The sequence below is a fragment of the Contarinia nasturtii genome, unplaced genomic scaffold, assembly GCF_009176525.2.
Source record: "Contarinia nasturtii isolate CC-2019 unplaced genomic scaffold, AAFC_CNas_1.1 Cnas_scaffold_1371, whole genome shotgun sequence".
Lineage (NCBI taxonomy): Eukaryota > Metazoa > Arthropoda > Insecta > Diptera > Cecidomyiidae > Contarinia > Contarinia nasturtii.
This window is the reverse complement of record NW_022198708.1, coordinates 1681783-1708649: the sequence shown is the minus strand read 5'-3', so window position 1 is coordinate 1708649 and position 26867 is coordinate 1681783. Positions and strand designations below refer to the sequence as shown.

At 34.8% G+C, this 26867-nt stretch overlaps 2 protein-coding genes across 4 annotated transcripts; one reads left to right on the top strand and one right to left on the bottom strand.

Annotated features, from left to right (window-relative positions):
* Positions 1-1372: 1372 nt before the first annotated feature.
* Positions 1373-26386, bottom strand: LOC116345951 (protein mesh). Of its 2 annotated transcripts, XM_031775767.1 has the most exons (17): positions 25677-26382; positions 16496-16737; positions 16245-16432; positions 13163-13340; positions 11658-11757; positions 11361-11398; positions 10576-10744; positions 9263-9520; positions 8985-9147; positions 8702-8878; positions 8170-8604; positions 7501-8095; positions 7309-7438; positions 6728-7204; positions 6420-6647; positions 5764-6350; positions 1373-1579 (listed from the first exon to the last, which is right to left on the bottom strand). In XM_031775767.1, the coding sequence occupies exons 1-16, from the start codon at positions 25999-26001 to the stop codon at positions 5917-5919; spliced, it is 4137 nt and encodes a 1378-aa protein (XP_031631627.1). In that variant the 5' UTR covers positions 26002-26382; the 3' UTR covers positions 1373-1579; positions 5764-5916. The 2 variants fall into 2 exon arrangements, with proteins under 2 accessions (XP_031631627.1, XP_031631626.1); XM_031775766.1 differs by having other exon boundaries at positions 5764-6647; positions 25677-26386.
* Positions 2370-5865, top strand: LOC116345961. 2 transcript variants are annotated; one of them, XR_004201543.1, is made up of 5 exons: positions 2370-2600; positions 2747-4090; positions 4177-5116; positions 5367-5582; positions 5766-5865. XR_004201543.1 is itself a non-coding variant. In XM_031775780.1 (4 exons), exons 2-4 carry the CDS (start codon positions 2753-2755, stop codon positions 5456-5458), a joined length of 2370 nt encoding a protein of 789 aa, XP_031631640.1. In that variant the 5' UTR covers positions 2370-2600; positions 2747-2752; the 3' UTR covers positions 5459-5775. The 2 variants fall into 2 exon arrangements, 1 of the variants encoding a protein (XP_031631640.1); XM_031775780.1 differs by having other exon boundaries at positions 5367-5775.
* Positions 26387-26867: the final 481 nt, after the last annotated feature.

Sequence of the window (26867 nt, the reverse complement as noted above, 5' to 3'; positions counted from 1 at the left end):
CGGTAAACGAAGGTAGAGAAATGAGAGCGAACGAAAATTGAGAGATAAAGTTTTTTTTTTCTTTACCTCTCTCCTTCACTCTTAGGTCTAATTTTCTCTCATTCAAGCGTGTCTGAAATGAAAATTTATCAAGAATGATACCAAAAAAGGTCGAACGTGAGAAATTTACTACTTTGCACTTTTCATTTACTACCTTCATTCACTTTTATTGCTGTAATTTGTTTATTTTAAATTCCATATTTTTTCCGGACGATAGTTCCAAACAGGCTTTTGCTATTACCATTATTATCATCATCATCGTCACCGTTGCCGTCGCCATCGTCGTCGTCGTCTTCGTCCTAGTTAGCTTTATCGTTATTGTTGTTGCTGTCATAAATTTAAACTTGAACTTTGCATTTGTAAAAGCCATCCAAATTGGAAACGATCATGAATAACAAAATTTACTGTAATATTAAAGCATATTTTGTGGTAGTGAGTTTTTGCTGTTTGGAAATTTATTACATCCTCTCAATTATATCATCAATATGCATGTGTCAAAAATACTCCTATATATCGACCATACCATAAACAAATGACGATGATATCTTTTTTTCATCTGTGAATGTGTTGCTTTTTCTCATTCATATTCAAAGTTGTTCAATGTCTTCGGCACTTCAACATATAATGTCATTCTTAATTTTTATTTTTCGCCATTTCTCAATGGCAAATGAACATCAAAATATGAACTGTGTGCCATTTTCATCTCTTTATTTGTGTTTGTGTTTGTATATGTGTGTACGCTGGCGCCTCTCTTGCCATCTTTCATTCTACGAATCGACAGTAATAAAGCAAAAATCCAGAAAAAAAATCGTCTTCTGTTCTTGGTTTTTATTTAACTTATCTACCCTGTGATAAATGACACATAATACTCATCATTTTATGCAAAACAGAAAAGAGAGAAGAGAGAAAGCGAGGTTGTATGTCACAAAATTCATATTGTTAAGTGGAATAAGTATGCTAAACTATCGTTTTCGTAGTATAATAGCAAAAAATCATCATACATGAGACTTTTATCTTTGTAAGTTAACTTTTATAGCAATATATTATATCTATGGAGTGTATGCGTTGGATCGTACTTAAAGTGATTAAAGTGTTTAATGTGCACAAGCATTATGTGATGCTTTTGGGCGAATATTTATCCCATAAAAATTTAGATATCACTTTTTACATATTCTATTATTTTATTCTCTTACCTTAGTTAGCACTGTTTAGTGTTATCGTGCTATAGAGATATTCATTTTTTTTTGTTTTGACAATTTCTCGTCGGCAATATATTGAACAAATAAAAAGTTTTCAAACAATTAAACGATTTGAGTGTTTTTTTCCTCTTATCTCATTAAATACAAAAACAAATTATATGATTTATTTTGATATTTTCTTGAACATTCATTGTAAATTTATTATTACGGCTAATGGTATAATTCATTGGATTTTAAGTCTGTTGTCGCTTCGAATTGACATGAAAATAGATTTTATCAATGTGCTTTAAAGAGTAATGTAGACATCGGGTCATGGAACTGTGTCGTTGATTTCGTCGGAACTGAAAATGGTTTTGCAAATGTTGCTATTCAAAATGTACAATAGAGTGTTTCCCGTATCAGCAAATAAAAAAATGGTATTTCTTAATTCAAAGAAGGCAAAATTCTATGTTAGTAAATGGCATTCATATAACGAAGCGATTGATTTTAGCACTTCCCGAAACGAAAACATATCTGAAAATATAGTTGATTAGAATTTGAAGTACAATTCTCTTTGCTGTTTGCACGTATATCGACACTGTTCGCTTTGATAGAATATTGTTGCGATTCTTTAGAATTCGATAAATAAACAAAAGAAAGTATTTATATTCAACGCATTTTCAGAATCGTGTTGTTCGCTGTGTCAGCCGTTTTTTTGGCCTGTAAAATCATTTTATGAATTGAACCAAGCAGTCCATACAACACATACACATTTATATCGATCGCGATAGGCTAATAATAATAATCATTCCGTTTCTTTTGCTCTTAAGTGTTTACATACAAACTGTGATTCCGTTTATTGGTTCCGTACCATACATTCTTATTCAAACGCTTTATAAACAAAAAATGTGTGCAGTATAAGAATGCTTTCGACACAGAACCATCGGAATGTGGAGAAGTGTGTTGGTTCAAATGAAACGATCGTGTTGAAACTTGTCAGAATCAATGTTTTTTTTATTTGAATTTGCATCGTCATAATTTCATTGGATTCGATTGATAAAAGTGCTAAAACATATTTTTGGATTGTGTCAGTGTATGTTATATTTGTTTCTTGCTTTCAAAGAAGTTTATTTTTCGCTGTAGGCGGTTTTCTATTGGAATCATTGTCAACCGATTGTTTTCAAACGAGATATTTGCGGTGAATTTTGTGTTTGATTTTGTTTAGTTTTGATAATAACAAAACATTCACAAGCTGAAACTGCAAATATTTCGATTCAACTTTGGACCGTGTTGGTGTGGTTTGCATTTATATGTTGCATTCAAAAGAGTTAATATCACTCAATTTGTCGATTTTGAATCACTTCACGCTTAACATTCAATCAGGTAACATCAAGTGTCAGTTTTGTCCCCATATATTCAGTGCTTCCTATTGATTCAATTCATTTAAAAATTACACAGTGCAGAAAATATATTTGTCATTTTATTTGTGTTCTAAATTGCGCGTGTGTTTTTTTTTTATTTCGTTTTAGTTCAACATGTCAACGACTGGTGAAACTACGGCTGCTACAGCGCCAAGAAAAAAGCGATACAAATTTCAAACGAATGCGCAAAAAGAAAAGGATGCTGATGATGATGTAAACGATAATGGATTGTTCGCGATTAAAATGCGCCTCAACACAATTTTACGACCAGAGTTCAATCACATTGTCAAACCGTGGATCGAACAGAAAAGCATAATGTCAACGAAAATCACCGTTTTGGCATCATTACTTTTCTTGGATAAAGTGAAATCGGCACAAATGAATCGACAGTGGGAGTTTTTTAAAAACCGAACGTATCCGGCCAAAAAAGGAAAGAAGAAAGGACAGCTCGTTGAAAAGAATCGTGGCGAAGAAGTGATTGAGCAATGTTTCTATGCCGTCTTGCAAAAAAACAAAGAGGGTGAGAATATGGAGCCACATTTCCGTCAGTTTGTCGAAGAGCTTAGTCCAGAAAATAATTTCGCCTGGCCCAAGAACGATTATTTTGGTAATCATTTTAAAACGCTTTGCCAAAATCACACGCGATGCTTGAAAACCGGTCAAAAGACACACTGCAAGAAGAAGTTGAAAAATTATCTGCGAATGCGAGCGTGGCAATTCAACGCAGTGTCTACCGGTTGGAAATTCGACAAGAAGGACATTGACAATGCAGTCGATTTGATGATTCGAGGCTACAATGCGATCCGTGACACTCATCAAAATGCAGATTTCAAACGACACAAGCGAACATTACTTACTGGCATGGTTACTGCAATTGTGCGAGAAGTTGGTGGCCCAACCAATGATCACAACATCAAGGATTTTTCAAAAGGCGATTATTGGTTCAAAGCAACTGCAATGTGGCTCGTTATGCAGACAGAAATCGATGAGTGGCACAATTGGGCGCAAGATAACAATGTGAAGATACCAAATATCAAAAATCTCTCGGTTGTTCCATTGCCTGATTATCAACGAAAGGCAGTGTTCATGTGCAATGATGTCTTCTATCGAATGCTGGCCGAATCGAAACAACTTCCACAAGTTGATGGTAGACAAGCAACCGAAAGTTACATTCGCCAGAACAAAGAATTCTATTGGAATCAAGTATTCGATTTAACGACCATCAATCGAAAACTGAAGAAAAACAAAGAATTCCATTATACCATCGTCAGCAACGGTGAATCTGTGTCGATTATGTATCGCATGTCAAAGCAATACGAGCAACAGATGCAGAATGATGATATTCTTCGAAAGCAATTCATCGGCGGAAAATTTGCTTACGAACTGGGAATCGATCCAGGCATGAAAACATGGAATGCCACAGTTCGTCGAAATATCGAAACGAAGAAAGAAGTGAGTGTTTAAATTTTTGGCATTATTGAGAAATAGAAAGTGATACAGTTACGTGAATAATTTTTTTCTTCACTTTTCCATTTCAGGTCAACTTGAAAACGTCCAGTAAGAAGTACCATTGGCTGGCAAAGCAGAAGACGCGCGATGTAAAGGCAAAACGATGGACGAAGCAGTTCACCCAAGAGGAGCAGGACGATCGAAATAATCGACAATTGTATCAGCGAATGCCATCACCACTGGGCATACTCTGGATTGATTACGTTCATCATCGTATCAAAATGCTCAAGAAAGGAATGGCCGTGTATACAACACCGAAATACACGCTGTTGCAGTTTGACAAGTACGTCGAATCGAATCGAACCGTTGATAAACTCACTGGGAATTTGGTCAATCATAAAGCCGCAATTATTCACATGGGAAATGCAGAAATATCACCAGACTCGTGCATTCGAATCAAAAAGCATGTGAGAGCTCCAGGTACGCGCAAACTACTCAAAGGCTTTCGAAAACGTCGCAATTGTCGTGTGCGCAAAACAGATGAGTGGGGTACATCGCAGCATTGTGCAAAGTGTGGGCGACGATTTAATCCAGCCACAAGGAGCCATCGATTCAAAGTGTGTGAAAATTGTAGAGCGGAGCCCGATTCAATTTTCGCCGAATATTTACCATCAAAAATCGTAGCACAGCGCAGCAAACGGCAATTGAGGTACAACAAAGATGAAGTTGAACTTTATTTGATGCGATTTTGGGCAGAAGGACTCATGACTGAGCAAGAATTCGATATTGCTGCTGAACGTTTACTGTCTAAGGTGGCCGTGTATCCAAAAAATTGGCAAGTAAACACAGTGAGTGGTAAATTGGAATATGCTCAAGTCAATGCTGATGCACCGTATGCAACTGTTCAACAGCCATATGCAGTCGATGATGAAAATGAATTGGAAATCGAAGACAAGCAACTACTAATGGCTGTACACAAGACATCTTGGGATCGTGATATCGTCGCCGCCAAATGCATTCTCATCAAAGGTATGTGTATTAGAAATTTGCATTTGCATATATTCTACATATTAAATGAAATGCACACTATTTGAATGATCTATTTTAGCGCTCGATGATAAATATGTATGCAATATTTAATGACATTGAGAAAATATTTTTTTAATAAAAAAATAAATTTCTGTTGAGATATCTAAACATTTGTATAGATTTAAGAAAAAAAATCATTTCTGCCAATAATCTATACATTATTTCCGTGTGTGTGTTTACTTTTGAATAGGACATTGTGAGCTGTTTGGATGGGATATTCCGGCAGGATTAGACAGACGATCACCGCGACAGCCAGCAGTTCAACCGAATCAGCAGCCTTAAGCGTCACCAATCACCATTCGTACTCGAAAATTAATCAAAAATTAATATTGTAATTTGTTACATTAACTGAGACTGACTGTTGTGTCTCAGCATTTCGAGGAAGTACTTCTAGGTGTTTTTTTCTGTAAGTATTCTTCACTATGAGATTGTATTCATATAATGGAGTGATTGATATTCATATTCAGAGGCAACAATCGTTTTTCGCTTCGGGAAGTGTTGATATAAATCGCTTTGTTGTATCGATGCTACTAACCAGCATAGAATTTTGTCTACTTTCAATTAAAAAATACCATTTTTCTATTTACAGATATGGGAAACACCCTAAATTGTACAAACTGATGTATGCGCATGTATTTCAAATTTTTTTTTTTGTATATTATATACGATAATTAAAAACTAATGACGGTATCTATTTATATTTTTGTTCATCTTATTTGACTTTTGTTATTTGCTTATATTTAAACTTCTGTTGAACGATTGTTCAATGGTGGCGATGGAAGGCCTACATTTTGTGTTAAAACTGGCGATCCACTTGACACTGGTGATCCAGTACTGTCGGAGAAAAATCGATTTGATGATGGCAAAACACGAACACCACCACTTGGTGTACGACTTTGTGCTATGGCAGTGGTAGCCCCACTATAGCCACTATATACGGGACTAAAGCCTGGCGATATGTCGGTCGGTCGTGTTAGGTAACTTTCTTCTTGTATTGTGTCCGGATGTTGTAATTCATGTCGTTGTTGACTTCGTCGACCGGTTTGCCGTTCGGGTTGCTGTTGTTGTGGCGTATCATCTCCATAGTTGACATCCTTTGCTACTTGCCTTTGTGGAAATTCGCTACCGCCTTCCGATGATGTGAAATCTTCTTCGTCTAGGTCCCATTTTTTAGCTGGAAATTCAATATTCGGTTTTCCTTCTAATGGTTCATGTGTTCTGTATACTTTTTCATATGACCTACTTTTTTTCAATGTATCACTATCACCTTCATCGCTTGCCAAATGACGCAATGTCGTTCGCGATCCGCCCCGTGATCGTGGCAATGAGAGCTTCCAACCAGGATCTACTTTACGAGCCTTTTTCCGATAACAATAAACACCACATACAATGCACAAGATAATTGGCAATATTGCGGCAAATACAACACCAGTGGCCAGCCAGGCAGAGCGTTGTGTATAATAAACTTCGCCTATAAAATGTGAACCGGTAAAACATTTTTTTAGCACTTTATCGCTCATTTTTTGTATATTAATTTTATTATTAGCTTACGTAAACATTGAGTGTATCCGTAAATGGGTGGATCCCATCGACCGTTGTTCAAACAACTTCGTTTTGAATCACCAATTAAAACAAAACCTTCATTACACTCAAATTTAACAGTTGTACCAGGTGTAAAATCGAATGTTGATTTTCGTCCGAAACGTGGCGGTTCCAATGCACCGCACGATATAACTTTGTGCTCGTTGCTGGCCTTGATATTTACAAGTTCATCATAATAGAATTTCGTATAATGAGCCATATCACGATTCAATGACATTCCATAATCGTATCGACACTGATAACTTTCACCACACAATCCATATGCACGTTCGATATCTTCCGTACGATTCGGTGGCAAAAAGTCTCTTGGATCACGGAAAAAGTTTGGAAGGAAGGTAGCGTTCGCATAGTAACTTGCCGTTCGACCAAATTCACGTGTGAACAATGCAGCACCAACGCCAGGCTTCTCTCTGTCGGCCAACATCCCTAGAAAATAAGGGAAATAATTAACAATTTATTTAAATAATTCATTACGGACAATTCTTTAAGAATCCGGACCAAATTCGAAAAAATATTCCGTTTCAACTTACAATGCATTGCAAAATCACGATGAGTACTTTCGAAATTATTCAAATTTGCACCAACAATTCTGCCATCTGGCAATGTGAAATCATCGGCCATATCCCAAGTCCATGTGCCAAGCAATCCACGTGTTTTATTCTAAAATTACATTGAATTTTAATTCAATTTCATCATAGTCTGATAATCATAAATCAACTCACAATGAAATTCCATGGTAAATACACACGGGCTGTTAAGAAGCCAGCATTTTCAACCACTTCAACTCCGGCACCAGACGAAAACATAATAACAACTTCAGATTGATTCAAAACGTAAGTTGGTGTATACACAGTTACGCCATGAAAGGCTTGGAATTTTAAACTGGGACGATCAAAGTAAATCCGTCGTCCATTGGCAAAAACGTCGAGTCGATAACGCCATTGAGCGTGCGGTGGTCGAAGTCGAACTTCAATTGGTGTTGTTGAGAAATTTCCCCGTGCGACAATCGATGTGAGCTGTGTTGCCATGACAGAACCGTGAATATTTCGTTGAACTTGTTCGAATCTTCCTTGAACATCCAATGGCATTGCGCTATCGTTTACACGGACCAACACAAATTCACCCATACCATTGAAAGTGTATTGTAAATCATCGAAAGTAACAACATGAGGATCGCCAAAAACTCCAGCTACTGCCGGTGATTGGTATGCAATACAATCTTGGGTCGGACGACGTTCGAAACGGAATGTTTCGCAACCAATTGCCTGTTCTTCTTGCCAAGCACAACACGAATAGTATGGACGCATATCATTGTACCTACAAATACACGATTTTACATATATTTACACAAAATGGCTGGTTAAATATCGGCAATTGAAAACACTGCATACCATGTAGATAATGTTGGTACTTTGTTGGCTTCACGCCATGGCATGACGCCAAGATTATGATTTCGACGTGGCCTTGATCCGTATTTTTGATCATAAGACATGAACAGGAAACCATCACGATCATAGCAACACTGTTGCTCTGAACCCTGTATATTTGGTTGGCCAGTTCGTACACAATGAATTGCACCTTTGTGATTTAAACAAGATGGATTCGAATCACGATCACAATCAATATCTGGCATAAAACGTCCTTTGTCATGAATTGCATGCTCCAATGTGCATGGACACAATGGAATTTCAGCAGCAAAATTACGCAAAAAACGATCACTTCGAATCCAATTATCACACAATGCTCTTGGCCAATTACGGCCGTGAATTCGTTCCCATTGCGGACCAAAATACCAACCTAATGGAATTGGTTTTGACCATAGAACACTTAAAAAAATGCGGAAAATTAATTAAGTGCACTTGAATTGAGATAATAATAACTAAAAGGCCATCACTAAATGATAACATTAATAAATATACTTACGGACTAATTGGAAGACCCGAATATTGTTCAGGGTTTGTTAAATTAATTTGAATGAACCCAAATTGCATATCAACTTGTTTGCGATTATCACGACTATGGTAATTTCCCGTACCAATAATATAAACGCCCGTATTTGTTGTTCCACCTTCTAAAATATCAATATATTCCAGTTGTGGTCTATATTGATAGGAGAGAATACATAAAAACATGTTATTGAATTGTTTTCATTTTGATTTTTCTTTCTTTTTAAATAAAAATTTCAAAACGTAAAAAAAATTCGTACTCAATCGTCCTTTCACGATATCCATAAAGTGAGATTGTAATGCCAGCATTTAGATTTGTTGTTAAATTAAAGCGATTCCATTCGATACGAATTTCGTTCGGTGATTTTTCGTATACATCGTTTCCTTTGAAGAAAATTCGATCGGTTGCTGTGGCCGGTGTTTCTAAAGCATGAACAAATTATCGATTTTCATTATCGTTTGCCATCTTATTCATTCAACTATTATCAAATAATTGAACGAAAATTTGTTAAATGAAAAAGCTTTTAACCCAACATACCAACAAAATATAATCCTCTCCACTTGAATCGTTCGGTTCCGATGGAAATTTGAAATCGAATGTATCCTTGTGCCATGAGAAATGGTTGCACACAAATTGCACGATTTCGATCAATCACATGACCTACAACACTTTCCGTATCGAATGTGCAGAGAATGCGTTCGTTTGGATTGAAGCATGGACCAGTGATATTAACAACCGTGCCACCCAACATATTACCCGACTCGGGTGCAAACACTAACGGTAGATATGCAGCATCTAAAGATCCAATAAAAATGCATAACATCATTATAAAATCTTTCTTCGTTACTTTGGTAATACCGGTGCCGTGTTGTGTTCATACACTACCATCACCCGACATTGTATAATAGCTTATTGATGTAAGAAACATTTTACGCTTTTAACAAATCCTAACTTCGATTAGCATTTGAGTCGATTGAAGTAAGAAGCAGAAGTTGAACGAAGCGAGATAGAGACCGAAATAGAGAAGGTAGAAAACGAATGAAGAAATTGGAAAAAAAAGAAAGAAAAAACGACAACAGCAAAATGAGAACGAACATGTCGCTTGGATTTGGATCGCTTGCGAACAGCAACGTGAACTCACTATATAGCAAATGATATTGATATATGGTTGTGTAAGTATCTCATTTCATTAAATTGTGCAATCACTTAGTAAATCAATTAATTTTAAATTGATTTCTTGTTAGACAGAGGAAAATGTGCCATTTCATGCGACACAGAGAATGTAAAACAGCGGGCGTTATATGTTATCGATTGTGTCAACGGGTTTCGTTATTTTCCTTGTTTGTTTTTTTTTTTTTTTTTAAATGTAACCGTTTTATGTGATGTCACAACAAATGATGTATCAAAAGTTTGTGTGAGCCGATGTGATTAACTTCAATTGATTTGCTCTTTGTTTAAAATATTGCAAATTTCTAATTAAATTTTCCATTCAATTCCGATGCATATGCACCACTGCTTCTGTTTCGTTGTTATCGTTCAATCTGTTTGACAATCCGTTGAGAAAATTTGGTAATATTACCAAAATGCTATTTATTCATTCAAAATCTCGATCAGCGACCAAGTGTCAAGCACGTACAAAACCTTTGTTAACTTCAAAACTTAATTGGGAACTGGATTTGCGCAATGAAAATCTGTTGTTCATTTTCAATGAAAGTAAACTGATGAAATTGGTGAGACAAAAAGAACATCAACACGACAATATACAAGTCGAATTAAAAATAAATTGAAACAGACACACAGATAGAGAGAGAGAGAGCTAAAGGAGAAAGGGTTCAAGAAAATTATTATACCGATGTCTTTGTTGCATGTTCCCAGCATAATTTTTTCATCTATACGGAATATGTGTCGGCCTGGAAAACCATTCGCCCATCCACGTCCAGTCAGATCTCGTAGTACAGATGCTTGACTGTATGGTTTGTACTCGTAAGCTTGAGTTCCGTTACCAGCATTGAAACCAATCTGTAACATTGAATGTGTATTAGTTTTAACATGTGAAAATATAGCTTTACATGCATAATTGCATATACAATGCAATTACACAAAATTTATGTTTTTCAAATGAAGTTTCAACGGTGTGAAAATCCTAAGGCAAATTCCTGAAAGGAACTTTCAATATATTGTCACACATGCTTTTGAATGCAAGCGTTTGCTAAATAATGTCCATACGTTCTTTTTTAAACGAAGATCGCCAGCATACGATATAGCCAACATTTGTCAATGTCAACACCTAACACTTCTGGCACAACTACTATTGTTTCAGTCTAATGCATTTTTAATTTTAAAATACTTTCAACACACATTTACTCGACAAAAACAATTTCGACCAAACTCAGCAACCCATTTACTTGTCACGATTTTTGCTTTTGTTGAGTGTTTGTCATTATTATTTATGTTAAGCCCAGAAATTATATACAAAACAAAAATTAAATAAATGCACTTAAAAAATAAATTTGTCTCATGATGTGCCAAATAAATTTCGTTACGATCAATATACAGCCAAAAACTGTCTGTCTTTATTTAGTTCAGTTTATAATTTGAAATGGAAATGGGTATGAGTCTTTGAATTGATACTTACAAAAGCTGGAACACCACCTTCTCCACCAGTTGTGTCACCTACAGACATATATAATATACATTTAGTACATAAGTATTCGCATCGACTGTACAATTAATTGATATGAAAACAATGCAAAAGAAAAAAGAAATTCAACGAGATCATTGCATCATAGCAAATGAAAAATGCTCATCGGTTGCATTTCAACATTGATGTGGCATGACTCTTTATTGGCCTGACCGTATCAAGTGGCGGTTGTCAATCAACACAAACAAATTGACATTTTACACAAGCGCAAAAAACACAGTATATTCTTACCTCCGGCTTCAGTGTGCGATGACCAAACCAGATTGATATAATTGAAGATTGCATACGTATACACTTCATCGGTTGCCAATACCATTTGGAATGAGTTTGTCTGCAATTGAATAATAAAAAAAGCAATTAATATCGATTTATTTTCACGTTCATGCTAAATCGAAGAGAATTAAGCTAATGTGTACAATAAATGCATTGAAATGGCAACAAAAAAAAAACGAGACATTTTTGATCTTCTTTTAATGAAGCGTATCTTGTGGTTGATGTTTATTCTTTTGAATACACAGCCATTCGAGCCAATTATTGAGAGGAAAATGCAATTAGTAATCATTAGTAGTTCTACATTTGGATGAGGCTGCAATTATGTTTGCTACTCGTAATTGCTAGTTCATTTTTTCAAGGTAGTGGTGTTATTATTAATTGATTTTACTTGGTATTTTAATATCGTGTCATTTGTCAGTGACTGCTCACAGAAGGTGTCAATTGTAATATTTGCGAACTCTGGTGGTGATTTACTAAATTACCACCATTACAATGTGCGGCATGGTGATTTTTGTATGTATTGTATTTGCTTTGCTGTGACAGCGCTGTACAGTATTACCACCAACACTGCGTTCTGCGATAGTAATATTGCTCAGCAAAGCAAATACAATACATACAAAAATCACCATGCCACACATTGTAATGGTGGTAATTTAGTAAATCACCACCAGAGTTCGCAAACATTACAATTGACGTCTTCTGTGAGTGCATGTTTTTTTCACAAAATGAGCATTTGATCTAGATTTCATTTATGATTCTCTCCATGCGAAATTAAACACGAAATTAAATAAACGATATTTTCTACTCGAAATAAGCGCATTCAATTTATATCGCAAATATATATGGATGTCAACTTGTATAATGGCGAAACGAAGGTTTTTCATCACATTTATGTGAATGTCGTTTTCGTTAAATATATGTTCTACATTCGCTTAATGCTCCCTCTCTGTCTTTGTGTGAATAGAAGCAGAAGAAGCATAAACCGGAAACTTCTTTTACGTTAATCATATTAGCTTGATATGTATTTACAAATGATGAATCCCTTGATCTAAGCATGAATAATTGAATTCAAATTAAGAAGAAAAGGATGTTGAAAAAACTGAGGCATATCCTGTGAGGCATATATGAACAATTCCAAACAAAAATGTATCGCACAAAAATAACCGTATCACAGATAGCAAATTAACGATTCATCAAGAAATACCGTTCAATTTGTTTTAATCTTTCTCATTTTTCTTCTTTACGACGAATTTACGGTTTGAAAGGAAAATTTGAGAGAGAGAGTTCTTTTTTCGCTTTTTCTTTATGCATATTCATTCATCTTGCTACATATGGCAGCAAATAAAATGCGCAACGAATCAAATGATTTTCGAATCGATGCACGCGCGTTTCGCGACGCTAAACTGAAAAAAAAGAAGATTGTGTACGCCATGATATTATGTTAGAGCTTATTTGGATCTCACCTTGTATAAAGCAATGTCGATACCGCCAGCAAATGACATATTTTTCCATGTCATAATAACTACATGTTTTGGTATAAATGTGTCGGCTCCAACAACACCTTCTCGAATATCCCACATAATGCGTTCACGCACCTCAACACCAAATCGATCAGTACGCGTTTGCAAATCACGTTCTTGCCTTCAAGTTTGTTTTTTTTTTTGTTCATTTGGCGCGCGAGAGCAGTTGTTGCGTTGTTGGGGTTGGCGATGTGTATATTGATGAGACAAATCCAGAACAGGAACGTACCATCACCGTCGTCGTGAGTTTGCACAAGGGAGGTGAAATATAGCGAGAATAAGAGAGATAGAGATAAAAATTAACAATTTGAAAACGTTGATGTAGATTAATGATGATGAGTGGCAATATGATGTAAATGTGTATCCAGTGTTGATCCAACAGCATGTCGGTTGTCATGTGTATATGAGCGTAAGCGAAGAAGAAAAAAACCGAAGAATTCCATGGACAAAAAAAAACGAGGAACAACAAAATAAATTTATGATTTAATCGTTTTTGATCGATAAGTGTTGAGCAAACTTATCGAAAGGAAACGACGCATTTTTCAAAATAATTAATTCTTACTTCAGTGGAGAGCCAAATTCTGGGTGGTAGCCGACAAATTGTTAAACGTATTGTGAAATTGTGCGCATTTGTGTAATAAAGTGCTCGAATTTTCACGATTCGGTGCAGCCATATAGTTTGTAATCATTTTTTTTCTTCTTCTAATCTTGCTTCTGTTGTTATTTTTCGGATGGAAAATAAATGAGAAGGTCAACAATGACGACATTATGGCAAGAAGAAAATGTTCAATTTGGACGAGCTAGCGTGCATATCCATTTGCAGATCTTGCGTTTGGCTTGAATCGTTTTTTTTTGTATCATCATTTTTCATTTTGTCGACTTGATGAGTATTTAATACTTTTAGTATTTAATCACTTGCCATTCTTTTGACGAACTAATGTAAAAGAGAAATATTATTAAAGCACAAGTCATTCTTCTTGTTTTGGGCCAATTTCTTTGACGATGCTTTTGATTTGTGGATTCTTTAGGTCGTTTCTTTGTTTACTTGATTCTCGATTTTGCTTTGATTTTATTTTTTATTGAAAAGAGTGAGATATTTCGTTGCCATCAGTCACATTTTACTGTTGAAAAAGTGAATTTTTTTTTGTGTGTGTGTAAAAAAAGACAAGCATCAATCTATTTCGAATTCAAGTTTCATTGCAGTTGTATCAACGATCGGATGAGACAAAAAAAAGTGGAAAACTGCCGATCTAATATGCAAGAAAACACACACACACTTATCTTCAGTTGCTGAGGTAATATATTCAAATCGGAAGATTTGTCAAACACAGGCAACCCAATTTGACAGAAGTTGAGTGTTGTGAAATCAAACAAATCAAAAGCATACATTCTAAGTTTCGTTTCATTCAATCTTCAATGTTTATATACATTCGCGCACACCCGGTATTGTGGGCACCACGTTTTTTTTCCTTTTGCATTTTAATCAAAAATTGTCATTTACTTCGATGTGCCCCAAGATATTTTGTACAACGTACTGTGCATGATGCAAAACAACAACAACAGCAACAAAAAAAAATTGCATATCAAACAAAGTGGAACAGTAAATTGTGAAAAGATGTTACTTTCATCTGCATTGGAGCTGTCGCTGAGGAAAGATGTAGTGACGCACTCAAGCAATATATAGGGAACAAACAACAAAAACACAATAAATGCTAGATAATACCGACAGTTTTGTTATGCATCTATTTCATAGAATCAATGCTGCACATTTCTGCTGGCGATGCTGCAACAGTGACAATGGGTTGGATGTATTTTGATAGAGAATACATAGTTTTCAAACGAATTAGAAATTCTCTAGCATAATTTATTCATAATTCCATTTTGAGCTTTGACTTTCAATTTAACTGGATATTTCAACAAAGTTATATCATCAAATGCAAAACTATCCAAGATAACATCATAGACAAAGTACAAAGTCAGCTGCTTTACGTTATTGATGAGCACAGTAAAAAAAAGAACATATGCCATTATATGTAGTGGAACATTTTGTATTCACTCCCGTTGGAAACCTATTTATCTCGGTAGTAGTTAAACATATCGACTGCAATGGTGTATAACATTTCAATCAAAATTGCTACCATTGTTTTCAAGAAACAACTTCACAACTACAACTAGCGAAAAAAACAGTCTATGATCGATAGCACAAAGCAGGAAATTGTTGGCACAAAATTCCATTTTTCAATGGCAATGGCTGACAAGACAAAAGAATTCAAACAAAATCGGTTCCAAGAAAAACAGACAACAATAATTTTCATTTATGATTACGCCAGCAAATGCCAATTATGGTTTTTCAATTAAGGCCAACACGCTTAATGGATGGAATGCAGACAAAACTATTTTTAATCGGTAGCGATAAATTTACAGTAAATGATAATAACGACGACGAAGACGACGACGACGAAGTAAAAACTGTATCAGCGAATTGACTTTATGTTACGTGAATGTTATTTTCGATTTGATTTCAAACAATAATAATTGGAAGCGGAAAACAGGATAAAAAGCAATCTTTTTTTCTATCAATTCCGAAGAGAAGAAGATTGCAAATGAATGTTTGAAGTTACTTCGTCGCTGCTCGCAAAGAATTCAACGAATTTTTCGGATGAATGAATTTGTTTCGGGCTATTATTTTCCATTTCTTTCATTTCAATTTATTTTAGTCAACAAAAAGCAATCTTCATTAAAACGTTTAGTAAGGAAAAAATTCCAAAATAAACTAATGTTCATTGAATTGCAAAAAAATGCTGTTTTCATCAAAGGGTGAAGCTTTTTAACTGAATGCGCACAGCATGATACGTTTTTTTGTCGACCTATGTTTTCTGCTCTAGTTCTAAGAATTTTAGCAAGAGTTGAAACGAGCAAGTAATTTCGTTCTGTTAGTTTCATAACATTTCTTAAAACCAGGAGGGTTTCTTTTTTTCGGTTTTCAAATAAGTAAATTATTCAAAATGGGAAAATTGATTTTTACCTGAAATAAACACCTGGCGTACGTTGATCGTGGTCCGTTTGATAAATTTGTCCAATGCGGCATTTCGAAAAGAAAATCCCAATGAACGATGGATCATTACGTTTTGGCCAATCTTTGATTGGAAACGATAATGGATATGTATAGTGTTCTGGTGGATCAGAAAATTCCAAGTATCCATGCATCGATACCTATTAATTTAAAAATGTTTTTTTTATGAAATCCTATCGTCGAGAGGGGTGTCCTAAACTTACTCGTGTATAATTAAAACGAAAACCATAGAATGGTAATTGGAAATTGAAGTTTTTATGTAGTTGTGGATTTGAGGTATGAATGTCCTTTTGTAAATCTCCAATGTCATTGCTACCACCTTTATCGAAAAACCAATACAGGAAATGACTTCGTAGTTCTGCCAATCGTGCTGGTGTTATTGTATAACCTCTGGCATCGTTGTGGTGTGTTGGCGGCTCAGTTGGAGCTGTACGACTGTTTGGATCTGAAAAATTCAGCATAATTTCATTTATTATTAATATAGCCTGTTATTGATTTCAATATATTATTTGAACCAAAAGCTACAATATAACCGCATTTCATTCGGTCTGTTTCGAATATACAATGTATGACAAATCAAAACCACCTTCTCCATAGTGTGATCGTTGAAAATTTGTAAAGAATAAATTCTTTGAGCAGTAAATGAATAATTGCCATTTTCACAGCAAAGTGAACAGCATGTGATAATAAAGACATAAAAAATATTGTACACAATCCCTCTTTGAGCACGCCACCGGATTTGCTCGTACTTATAAGCATTTATAAATATGTCGTGCAGTTTCTGTTCTTCCCTCACGCAGTTTGAATTAGGGAACGGAAAGCATGTTTAAAAGAAAGTCCACATCCCATGAACGTTGATGTATTTTTGGACCGTCATATGCTAAATTGTGAACAGTTATATTTTTCGAAATCATGTTCTTCTTACAATGTTAGAGGACTCGTTGACCGTGTGACTGAACGTAAAAAGAACTTAAGCAACACAGAGATTTCTTTTCAATTTATGCTAACTGCATGAATTCATGAAAAGCATGTGGAATTGAATGATTAAACTTAAGTGCCATTTTAAGAGCACTACTTTTGCTAAAATTCATTTTTAACATATAGATTTTGATTACTTAAAGTATTATCCATCAAAAGTGCACAATATTTTCAACATTCAACCAGTCAAAAGCATAGCTCGAAATGTGGTGCAAAGACACAGTGAAAATATTACTTTCTCCCTTCAACTCTTCAATACTTTCAAAACTTTTATTTATTCTGAATTTCGCAACATTCGTTGTAATTTACCGTTTTTTTTTTAGAATTATTGATGTCTTGCAATGAGATTGTGTGTTTCTCGTTTTTATTTTGGCTGAAACTAATAAATTATTATGCTGAAAAATTCCACTAGAAGCTAGACAATAATAATTTTGTGTATGTTTGTTATCATTTTAATGGATTAGATGCGGTCCCATTGCAATGAGTGACCATAAACCATATTCACTCATCCGAATGCAGCCATGCACAATACCATTATCTATATTTAGTTCAAAACTGATGGAACGTCTCGCATCCGCATCGAGCAGATAAAGTGAAATATTATTATTAAGTACATAGCAAATAAAATTGTGCAATGTTTATTTTTCATTGAAAATGATTTCAAATGCGCTCATCAAAATGCTGTTCCCAACGGGCTAAACTATATCAGAGTCAATTTTATATATTGTGGAATTTTTATTAAAAACATACTGACAACAGAAGAGAATGGTCTGCATCTGCAATGCACATATCAAGAACAACGGTCATTCTCTCACTTGCGCGATGTCAAAAGCTAATAACACTGAAATGATGGCAAAAATGAGAGAAAATAACCATATGCACATTTTTTATCCTAAAAAAAGGATTTATTCTATTATATGGCTTTTATAAATACAAATAGATGCGATGTATTATTGCACTTTGCTACAGGGAATTGAATTTGCGGAATGTTGTGGTAGTAAAAGAGTTACACCCAAAGAAATGAGAAAAAATGAAGAAAACGCGCGCAAAAGAGAGAGAAAATACTGATAAATAGTAGTACTCTACTATGCTGATAAATAAACTTGATTGACCTGTGTGCTGCATTATTTATCTCAGTGCGTCGGATAATTTAGACGATAGTGCCATTTCTATGAAGCTTTTAGATGCTTCTATACACACACCCATACACTTTCAACGAATTGGAAACGAAGTGGTTGCATATTCAAGGCAAAAACTGAAGCATTTCAAATTGCTCGTAACCTAAAGCTCTTTATTTCTTTCTCCTTTCGTCGAATTGAGTGAAAATAGAATTAATTACGTTTGGGATAAAAATTATTCATTTGTTAGCCAAAGCGTAAACAGCAAACAACACAAAATATATAAATATTACAAATGAATAATAATATATTCTTATATCGTTGTAACCATGAAGCGTGTTTATTTTCATTCTGTGTTTGGAATCAAGTGAATTTAAAATGCATACACACTCAAGTGGTTAACTATATAAAAACATTTACGTTTTCAATTAAGATTCCCAACAGATTAAAATAAATGCCTATTTTTGCTTCATGAACGCACTTTTGCGCTCCAAACAATCATTGGTAAGAATAAAAAAAAATGCGAACCCCAAAAAGAGGGGGTGGGGGAGATGGGAAATAAAATACATCCGAAATTTAGGAAAGACAAAGGCTTCGATGGATCTAAAACCTTTTTTTCTATGTCTATCTTTCGCTCTCCATATTGTGTTTCGTTGAATTTGATGTTGATTCTGATGAGTGGGCCTGTTGTTACGTGCTATTGTTTTCATAATCACATCCAACATGAACATTGTGTTAATCGCTTGACGATTATAGACTCGCTTACAAAATGTTACTTTCGCAAAATTGTACGCTTCAACTAAACGTAATCATTATTTTGGGCTGTGCACATCTGTGGCGGCGGTCATTCGCAATGAAATTAGAAAGCGACCGAATCACCATTACGATTTAACGCATTCAGGTAGAAAAACATTTTTAAATTGATATTAATTGAAGTGGATTAGCTGCTTTTTGTTTTCATCAACATCCATTCATATCGCGATGCATTCCACTTCCATCTACACACTCTTTCACTCTTTTTTCGGTTTTATTTCGGTCTCACATTCTATCTGTCTGTCTCTGGCCATGTCTTAACACATCGACTGTTTTATTCATAGCAATTTGCTGCCTACTTGGTCTTGGAACACAACAAAAGCAAAAAAGGCCCAAGAAGCTTTTGGATTTTGCCGAATTTTGAAACTGAACGTCACCGTGGTTGTACATATAGCAAAAACCGCCAACCAAAATCTATCGTTAAAGTATTACAATTTACGACGAAAGTTATACCTTATTTATGGAAATTTATTCGGTGAAAGCGTATTCACAGCGAATGCTTTGCACAAAATCTCCATACTCTGCCAAATAAATAAACAACATGATTTTCCATTCGAAATTATTTTGATTGTATAACTTCATCTTTATTTGTCAAGTGCAATTAAATTTATGGTCACATTATATTTGCCGAACGAAAAAAAAAATCCATATCCGCAATGTTTGCCATTCATTATCACTTTTAAGCTGAATGCACACAATCGTAATACAAATTGTTTCAATCGATTTGTACGTATAAATGTCACAAGCTTACTCACTTGTCAAACCAAGGCAATACACAAAATGAAAAACCGAAAAAAAAGACACAACAAAATCATTTTTCATTGTGGTTAACTTTTTGAGGGTTCTCTTTTTCTCAACCATTGAAAACACATTGTTTTTGCTATAGCGTTTTAATTCATGAAGAATGATGGCAACAGAGTAGAAGCAATAACGGAAATGAGAGCGAGGGAAAAGGAACAAGTGAAATGAATGCTGTTAGTTTTGTTTGAATTATATTCGGTTTCAAATGAAACTGAACATTAAAAAAAATCAAAGTAATGTTGCAAAAATCATAATGAGTGTGATGATGCGAAGATGAATCATCAGATTTATATTCATTAAACACCAACCCCTCACAAAATATTTGTTAGGAAATCTCGTCCAAAGATTATTCACGAAATGTGATAAAAGTAGAGAATAACGCAATGTCATTAACTAATTACTTATCTTAAATGTGTCATCCGCTATCATTCATTTTACTCTACGCATACGCGCAGCTCTTGTGCCCAATGGCAAAAAGTATCGACATTCTTTTTCATTCTGCTTTTTTTTTTTACCTGTATGAATAATTCTTATTTCTCATGGCAATGACACAAGTGAGGCAGAATATCAACAACAAAGCCGATGATGATGAGTCAGTTGTTTGGGTGTTCGTTAGCTGGTAGTGATTTCGCTATGAATAATCGTTTTTGTTGTCATTTTTAGTGGCGGAAGTTTCAATTTATCATGATATCATTTGAAAAAAAGGGTCGAAAAATGTGGAAAACTTTCGTTTTTTCCGTCGTAAACACATTAAATATTTTTATAGTTCATTGAGTGAAGTGTAAAAATGCAATTTCAAGGAAAGTGCTATATATTGTTGTTTTTTTTTAAATATAGAGATTTATTGAGATCGTTGTTCGTCGAGAGGAAGTGGTAGCCAGTTACCATACTACAGTCGTTGGTGTAAAGCAGACAGTGAACAAAGGGGTGTTTCAATAAAGTGCATTACAAAAATATGATTCGGTTATAAAATATGTAAAATATGCTAACGAACTCGTTTAAATTTCCGTAATTGAGAATGACACGGGAAAATGAACAAGATAGAGCGAGAGAGATTGATCTTGCATTTTTTTGTTTCTACGTTCATTGTTGTAATTCAAAACTCGAATGCCAAACATTTGAACATTTTTATGGTTAGGCTACGTGATGTGCAGCACAACCAGCTATGCAGTCTGTCTATGTTCGTTTACCAAATGCCATTTTATGTGCACAATTTTTATGGCTTTCGTGTTTGTGCTCAGAATATGGACTGTAAGCCCATCAAAGTTAGCAAATGTTTTCATTGCTTTTCATTCACTCACTTACTATTACCATCATTCAATCTTTCGACTTGTCGTGAAAATTTACATAAAAACGCAATGATAATGTTAATGCACAAAATACTGCAAAACGATTCCTGCGAGACATTAAAAGTCGATCTTTACGATGAACAGAACAAGAAAAAAAAAACACGAGCACATAATACAGGAAAAAGTCTTTCAGTAGCACATTTATAAATGTAGAGCGAATGAGAGAATTATAGCGACAAAAAGAAATGCTCAGAAAAAAATATATAACAAAATTTGAATTGGCTTGAGTTGAGCTCTATGCATTTCTTCAATAATCCAGTGCATACATTTTCCACTTATATATCGCTTGTAGATTCATAATATAATTGTGGATAGTGACATAGAAATGAATGCCCGAAAATAGACCACGAAAATAGATAACGAAGAAGAAATGGTGATGCATCCGTTTCACAAATAAATTGAATGAATATCCCACACAAGACATGCACTTTATTGTGATTTCGATATTCATCCCTTACATACGTCCTCAAGGGAAAAATTTAAGGGGGGGGGGGGGGGGGGTTAATTGAAAAAAATCGTGAGGGGTAAGCAAAAAAGTGAAGTGTATTTTGCGAAAAGTGTACTTTTTTCGTTTTTTTTTGCTCTTCACTTTTTTGGCGAAAATCCCTAGCAAATCGGAAGAATTCTTTGAAAATTTTCAAGGGGTAACACTTCGTCAGGGGGTCGATTACCCCTCGGACCCCTGCTGAGGACGTATGATCCCTTAGATATATGACATGGAAATGACTATGTTTTTAATGTAAAACTTTCAATAATACGTCTCGATAAAATGGCAATAAGTTACGAATGTCGAATGAATACTTTTGTGTGTCGAAAGTGTTTGTGTAACGAAAATAGTCCCATATAGTTTTTTTTTGCACATTGATGAACCGTTAAGTCATTTTATTTTCAATTGATTTTCCAGTAGGCAATCTCGTATGTAATAGCTGAGTTTGCACTGACTTTACATAAAGAATCAAAACACTTCCATCACCAAAGCAACCAACCAAGTTCACGAAAGTTCGTTTACTCGATTTAAAAAAAGCCACTCAAGCATAAGTCTTCACATGTACGCAACAACCACATGTGCGATGAATATTGAGAAGCAATGAACCAGATCTAATAGGGAATCGAACCGAGATTCCTCGATAATTGTTTATTCAATAAGTATTTATTTGCCGGATTTTATTTTGTGTGCCGATTATTTTACCGTCATCGCCAATAGCATATTTGAATAAGGATATGTATTCAAATTATGAGGAGAGAGAGAGAGAACTCAAATTGCCTATTTTGCCATTTGCATATATGTGGTTGTTGCATAAAGGCGACAAAAGTTTACATAAAAGAAATGTAAGCTATGTATTCAAGCCATGCTACGATTTCCCATTAATTTCATGTTTATCCAGCATGGAACAGGATTAAGAGTTGAAAATTGTTCAATGCCTTTTGGTTCGAATAGAATGGTACACACAAACAAAAAATAGAAAGTAAAAAAAGGGCGAAGAGATCACAAGATGAAAACTTGTTTACTCTTTCGTTTAAAGATTGGTAATTTTTTTCCACTTTGATTATTAATGCTCCTTCGCTTTTGTTGTTGGATAGCTTCTTTTTGGAATTGCGCACATATTGGAAACAAGAATGTGGGAAAACTTTCTAATGTCGTTGTTTACTTTCCGGCAAGAAATCACATCATACCGACTAGCGAATAGAGAGAGAGAGAGAGAGAGAGAGAGAGAGAGAGAGAAAGGAGAACGAGAGAAGGGCAGAAAACAAACATGGATGAAGAATGATGAAACTAACCAAAAGTAAGAGAAAGAAGAGGGCGACGGATAGTGAAAAAGAATTTGGGTAACGCAACTGAAATTGTCTCGTCCTTATAATTGAGTGGTTTTCATCGATTTGTTTGTAATTTCGGCTCGTTTCTCATCACATTGATTTTGTGGGAGATACTATTTGCGTGTTGTCTGCATTTATTTCCATTAATCGAATTGGCAAGCTATTGCTATCACACCCAAACACGATATTCGACGACAAACACAATTGAGGCGTGCCAAAAACATGCACCACAATTCTTGTAGATAGATTTGATTTATGAGGTGATTCGGGAATTGTGTGATTTGTTGTTATTAGTCTTGTTTTTGGATTCACACAGACAATCAATAATGTATTTGGCAGATTAATATACAATAAGACTTTAGTTAAGTTATGACACTTTTTCATTTGCCAATGCGTCGATGTTGTTTTTAGTTAATTCATATTCACCATTAAATAATCACCCACATGGCAGAAAAATCCATCATGCCAATAATTCAATATCGCATATCCGCAGTACATAGTGCATTGGCATTGCGAAAAATAAGAGCAAAGCTAAATAAACTTTAATGCCGAGAACGATGATATGATAGTTTGGTGCGGCGGTCGCGCACTTTGTAAGTGTGTGTGTGTGTGTGTGTGTCTGTTAAATCTACCATCGTTGATTCTATTAACCGACAAAGGAAAATCAAATAATAGCACATTATCTAAATAAATTTAGACTAGTTTTACTTCTTTTCAGTTTCGTTCGCAGCAAGCTAATGTGCTCATTGAACTAAAACTATTTGTCAAAGCAGCTTTGCAAGCACGATCAATTTTCTCTTCTATACGCGATGAGACAGTGAATGAACGAGAGTGAGAGAGTGAGCGTAACATGAAAATAAAATTCAACAGCACTTTGAAAGCAGCATTTTGAGTACAAAATGAATACGAAGCACACATAAAAAAGCACAATAATGAAAATATTCGCATAAGAGAATTGAAAACTGATGCTACTGTTTTTCTTTCAATAGTCTTGAACTGGAAATGCATGTTGCACTGGGAGATGAACTAAACGAAGTGTATAGCATGGAAAAGATGCGAACGGGAGAAAAAGTGCCGAGTGATAAAAGTAAAAAAAAGATTTTTTTGTAGTTGTTGTTGAAAGTTTAATAGAGAGAAATGCGAAATGAAAAACACACACACAAATCGGCAACGAACTATAAAACATGAACACACATGAAAATTCAAACGGTTCGAAAGTAGATTTGGAATATGTGCTGAATTCCAATGAGAGTGAAAGATGGCGAAATAAAGAGAAAAGAGAGGAAGAATGAGAGACACCACTTATATGAGACCAAATAACGATTTACAATTGTCAACAAAACAGCTCGTATATTGCTTGAGTTTTATTTACATTGGTGTGTTTATGCTAGCTGAAAGCTTTGAATGTATTTCGAGATGCAGATAACGGGTCGGCGAGAAAACTTACCGAAAAGCGCGCGCACATACACACAAAATATGGCATATTATTCGGTGTTGATGAAAGACAGTGAAAGCGATACATAGAGAGAGAGAGAGAGAGAGAGAGAGAGAGAGAGAGAGAGAGAGAGATAAGGAATCACTGCAATGTGCTCATTTAATGTGTTTTTTTTCCTTCCTCCACAAAATAGGCGCATAAGATTGTTTTATATGCATAAACATGGTTCGATGTAGACACTTTGCTGTAAAGAGTCTTTATAATTCAATAACACTTTCACGCCTAATATGAACAGATCATTTATCAGAGTAATACGTAATGTGTGTTATTGTATCGATGGGAGTACATATGTGTCACATTTTCAAAAGCATTACCCATCGATGCGTCATGATGATGGTCTTGTATAGTTATCGAATCACAGAGAGGCGTGCGCAAACACATACAAACTCTGTTTTTTTTCCTCTTCCTTTTGTATTCATCGTGTTTGTGAATCTTGTTTATTATAACTATTATTATTATTACTTTGCGTTATGTTTGTAATATACACGTTAAGCACTCGATAAAAACATTTTCAAATTGGAATTAATGGCTGGATTTTTGTTTGTATTCCCCTAGCATGTATGACAATGTTCCGCCCTCGAATGAGATTCAAGTTTGCGAAAATTGAAATCGAGTAGTACATGAACAATGTTTTCGCTCAGTTTTTTCTCATTAACTACATGAAATAGCGGTGAAGGAATTCGATGCACTATAATACGGTAGCTAAGAAATGCCACACACAATGCTTTTCAATAATAATTCAAAATAATTGGCCATTTGTGGTGCAACTTTTGGATGAAAACGTTATGCTACACCGCAGTGTAAGCTAGGTTATAAATGCTATCTTATCTCCGAATGAATTTTGTAAGAGAAACCTGTAAAACCAGGTTAATCATATCTATTTTTATTCGATTAATGAGCATACAATGAATTCGAACCGAAGAATTTCTGAAATAAATGCCGAATATTGTCGTGATTCAATTTTATTTCGATTTTTGTTTCGCTGCAAAAATACAACGTTTATTTGTTTACTTACCATAGTCATAGGTATTTTGATCATATGAATTTGGATAATATTGATCTAATGATGACAAATAATCATCATAGCCATATAATTTTCCCGATTGTCCTGCTGATACGTTGGAAAATGTTTCCACATCGCTTTGATCACCATCCCAAATGTTTCCGTTGTCCGTAAGTGATGCGTCATGAACATGAGCACTTTTACCATTTATTCCCATCAGTTCCACATCCACTTCTTCTGCATACACCATCGATGCTTGTTTCGAAATTATTGTAAAAAATGCAATAAAACAAATTAGCAAGTGCATATTATGCACTGCACTTTTTCCTGGACCCATGTTTACGACACCAGTTTATTATTACAACTTGTTTTTTTTCTTCAACACCCTTTTTCGAACCGTTTTTTTTTTCATATACCCACTACAATAAAGTACTTTATTCTTTTTACACTGTTTTAGTAATTTCTGATTGAGTGTTTGATTTTTTTCGCTTTTACACTTTTTCCACTTTTAAAACGAAAAAAAATGCGAAAACTTGTTTTTTAAAATGATTGTCTTTTCGTTGTTTAAATGTCGCTGCATTGTGTCATTTCTTAAAATGAATGCAATTAGCAAAACGTTTAGGAACTTTAATTATTTTCTTCTATGCTCAATCGCAGCCGTGATCGTGGGGCGTTGTCATCAGTCTTAAACGAAGAATGATGATTGTTTTATTCTTTGCGTTTTTTCAAACCATACACGTTCAACACATTTTTTTCTTGCCTATGTCGAAATTCACCTGCCAAAGATAACGGATATTTGTAGTGTGATAACGTTTTTTTTATCGATGCGCGATAGCGTCCAAAAGTTTTTCGTTTCTCAATCAACGTTTTTTTTCTCTCACTCAGCCAGAATTGTGGTTTTTTTTTCTCGCGCACTCACTCTTTCGTATCTTATATTATTTGGTTTGACTAACCTTATTTTCGCATTGAATCGCGCTTATCACTTTTTATTGTTTATCTTCTTTTTGTTTCAATAGTGATAAGCATTCGGGCACTTGTTTTAAATGTATTCGCGCTGGTAGAAAACATTGTCACATAGCTATGAGCAAGAAGATACATGAACAAATCGGTGAATGGATTGTAGATATACCGTTATTCTATGTTGATTACAAACATTTCATTGGAAAAAATAATGTTTCATCGCATTTATTCTCAGAGAATAAA

What these genes read in the sequence shown, in the direction of transcription:
- LOC116345961 (XM_031775780.1), top strand. Translation starts at nt 2,753, where the DNA reads ATGTCAACGACTGGTGAAACTACGGCTGCTACAGCGCCAAGAAAAAAG. An exon ending in ATATCGAAACGAAGAAAGAA is followed by an intron (nt 4,091 to 4,176) that starts GTGAGTGTTTAA and finishes TTTCCATTTCAG; the next exon opens with GTCAACTTGAAAACGTCCAG. An exon ending in CAAATGCATTCTCATCAAAG is followed by an intron (nt 5,117 to 5,366) that starts GTATGTGTATTA and finishes ACTTTTGAATAG; the next exon opens with GACATTGTGAGCTGTTTGGA.
- LOC116345951 (XM_031775766.1), bottom strand. Translation starts at nt 26,001, where the DNA reads ATGGGTCCAGGAAAAAGTGCAGTGCATAATATGCACTTGCTAATTTGT. An exon ending in AAGGTGGTGTTCCAGCTTTT is followed by an intron (nt 10,745 to 11,360) that starts GTAAGTATCAAT and finishes TCAATGTTACAG; the next exon opens with ATTGGTTTCAATGCTGGTAA. An exon ending in TCGGGTCTTCCAATTAGTCC is followed by an intron (nt 8,605 to 8,701) that starts GTAAGTATATTT and finishes CATTTTTTTAAG; the next exon opens with TGTTCTATGGTCAAAACCAA.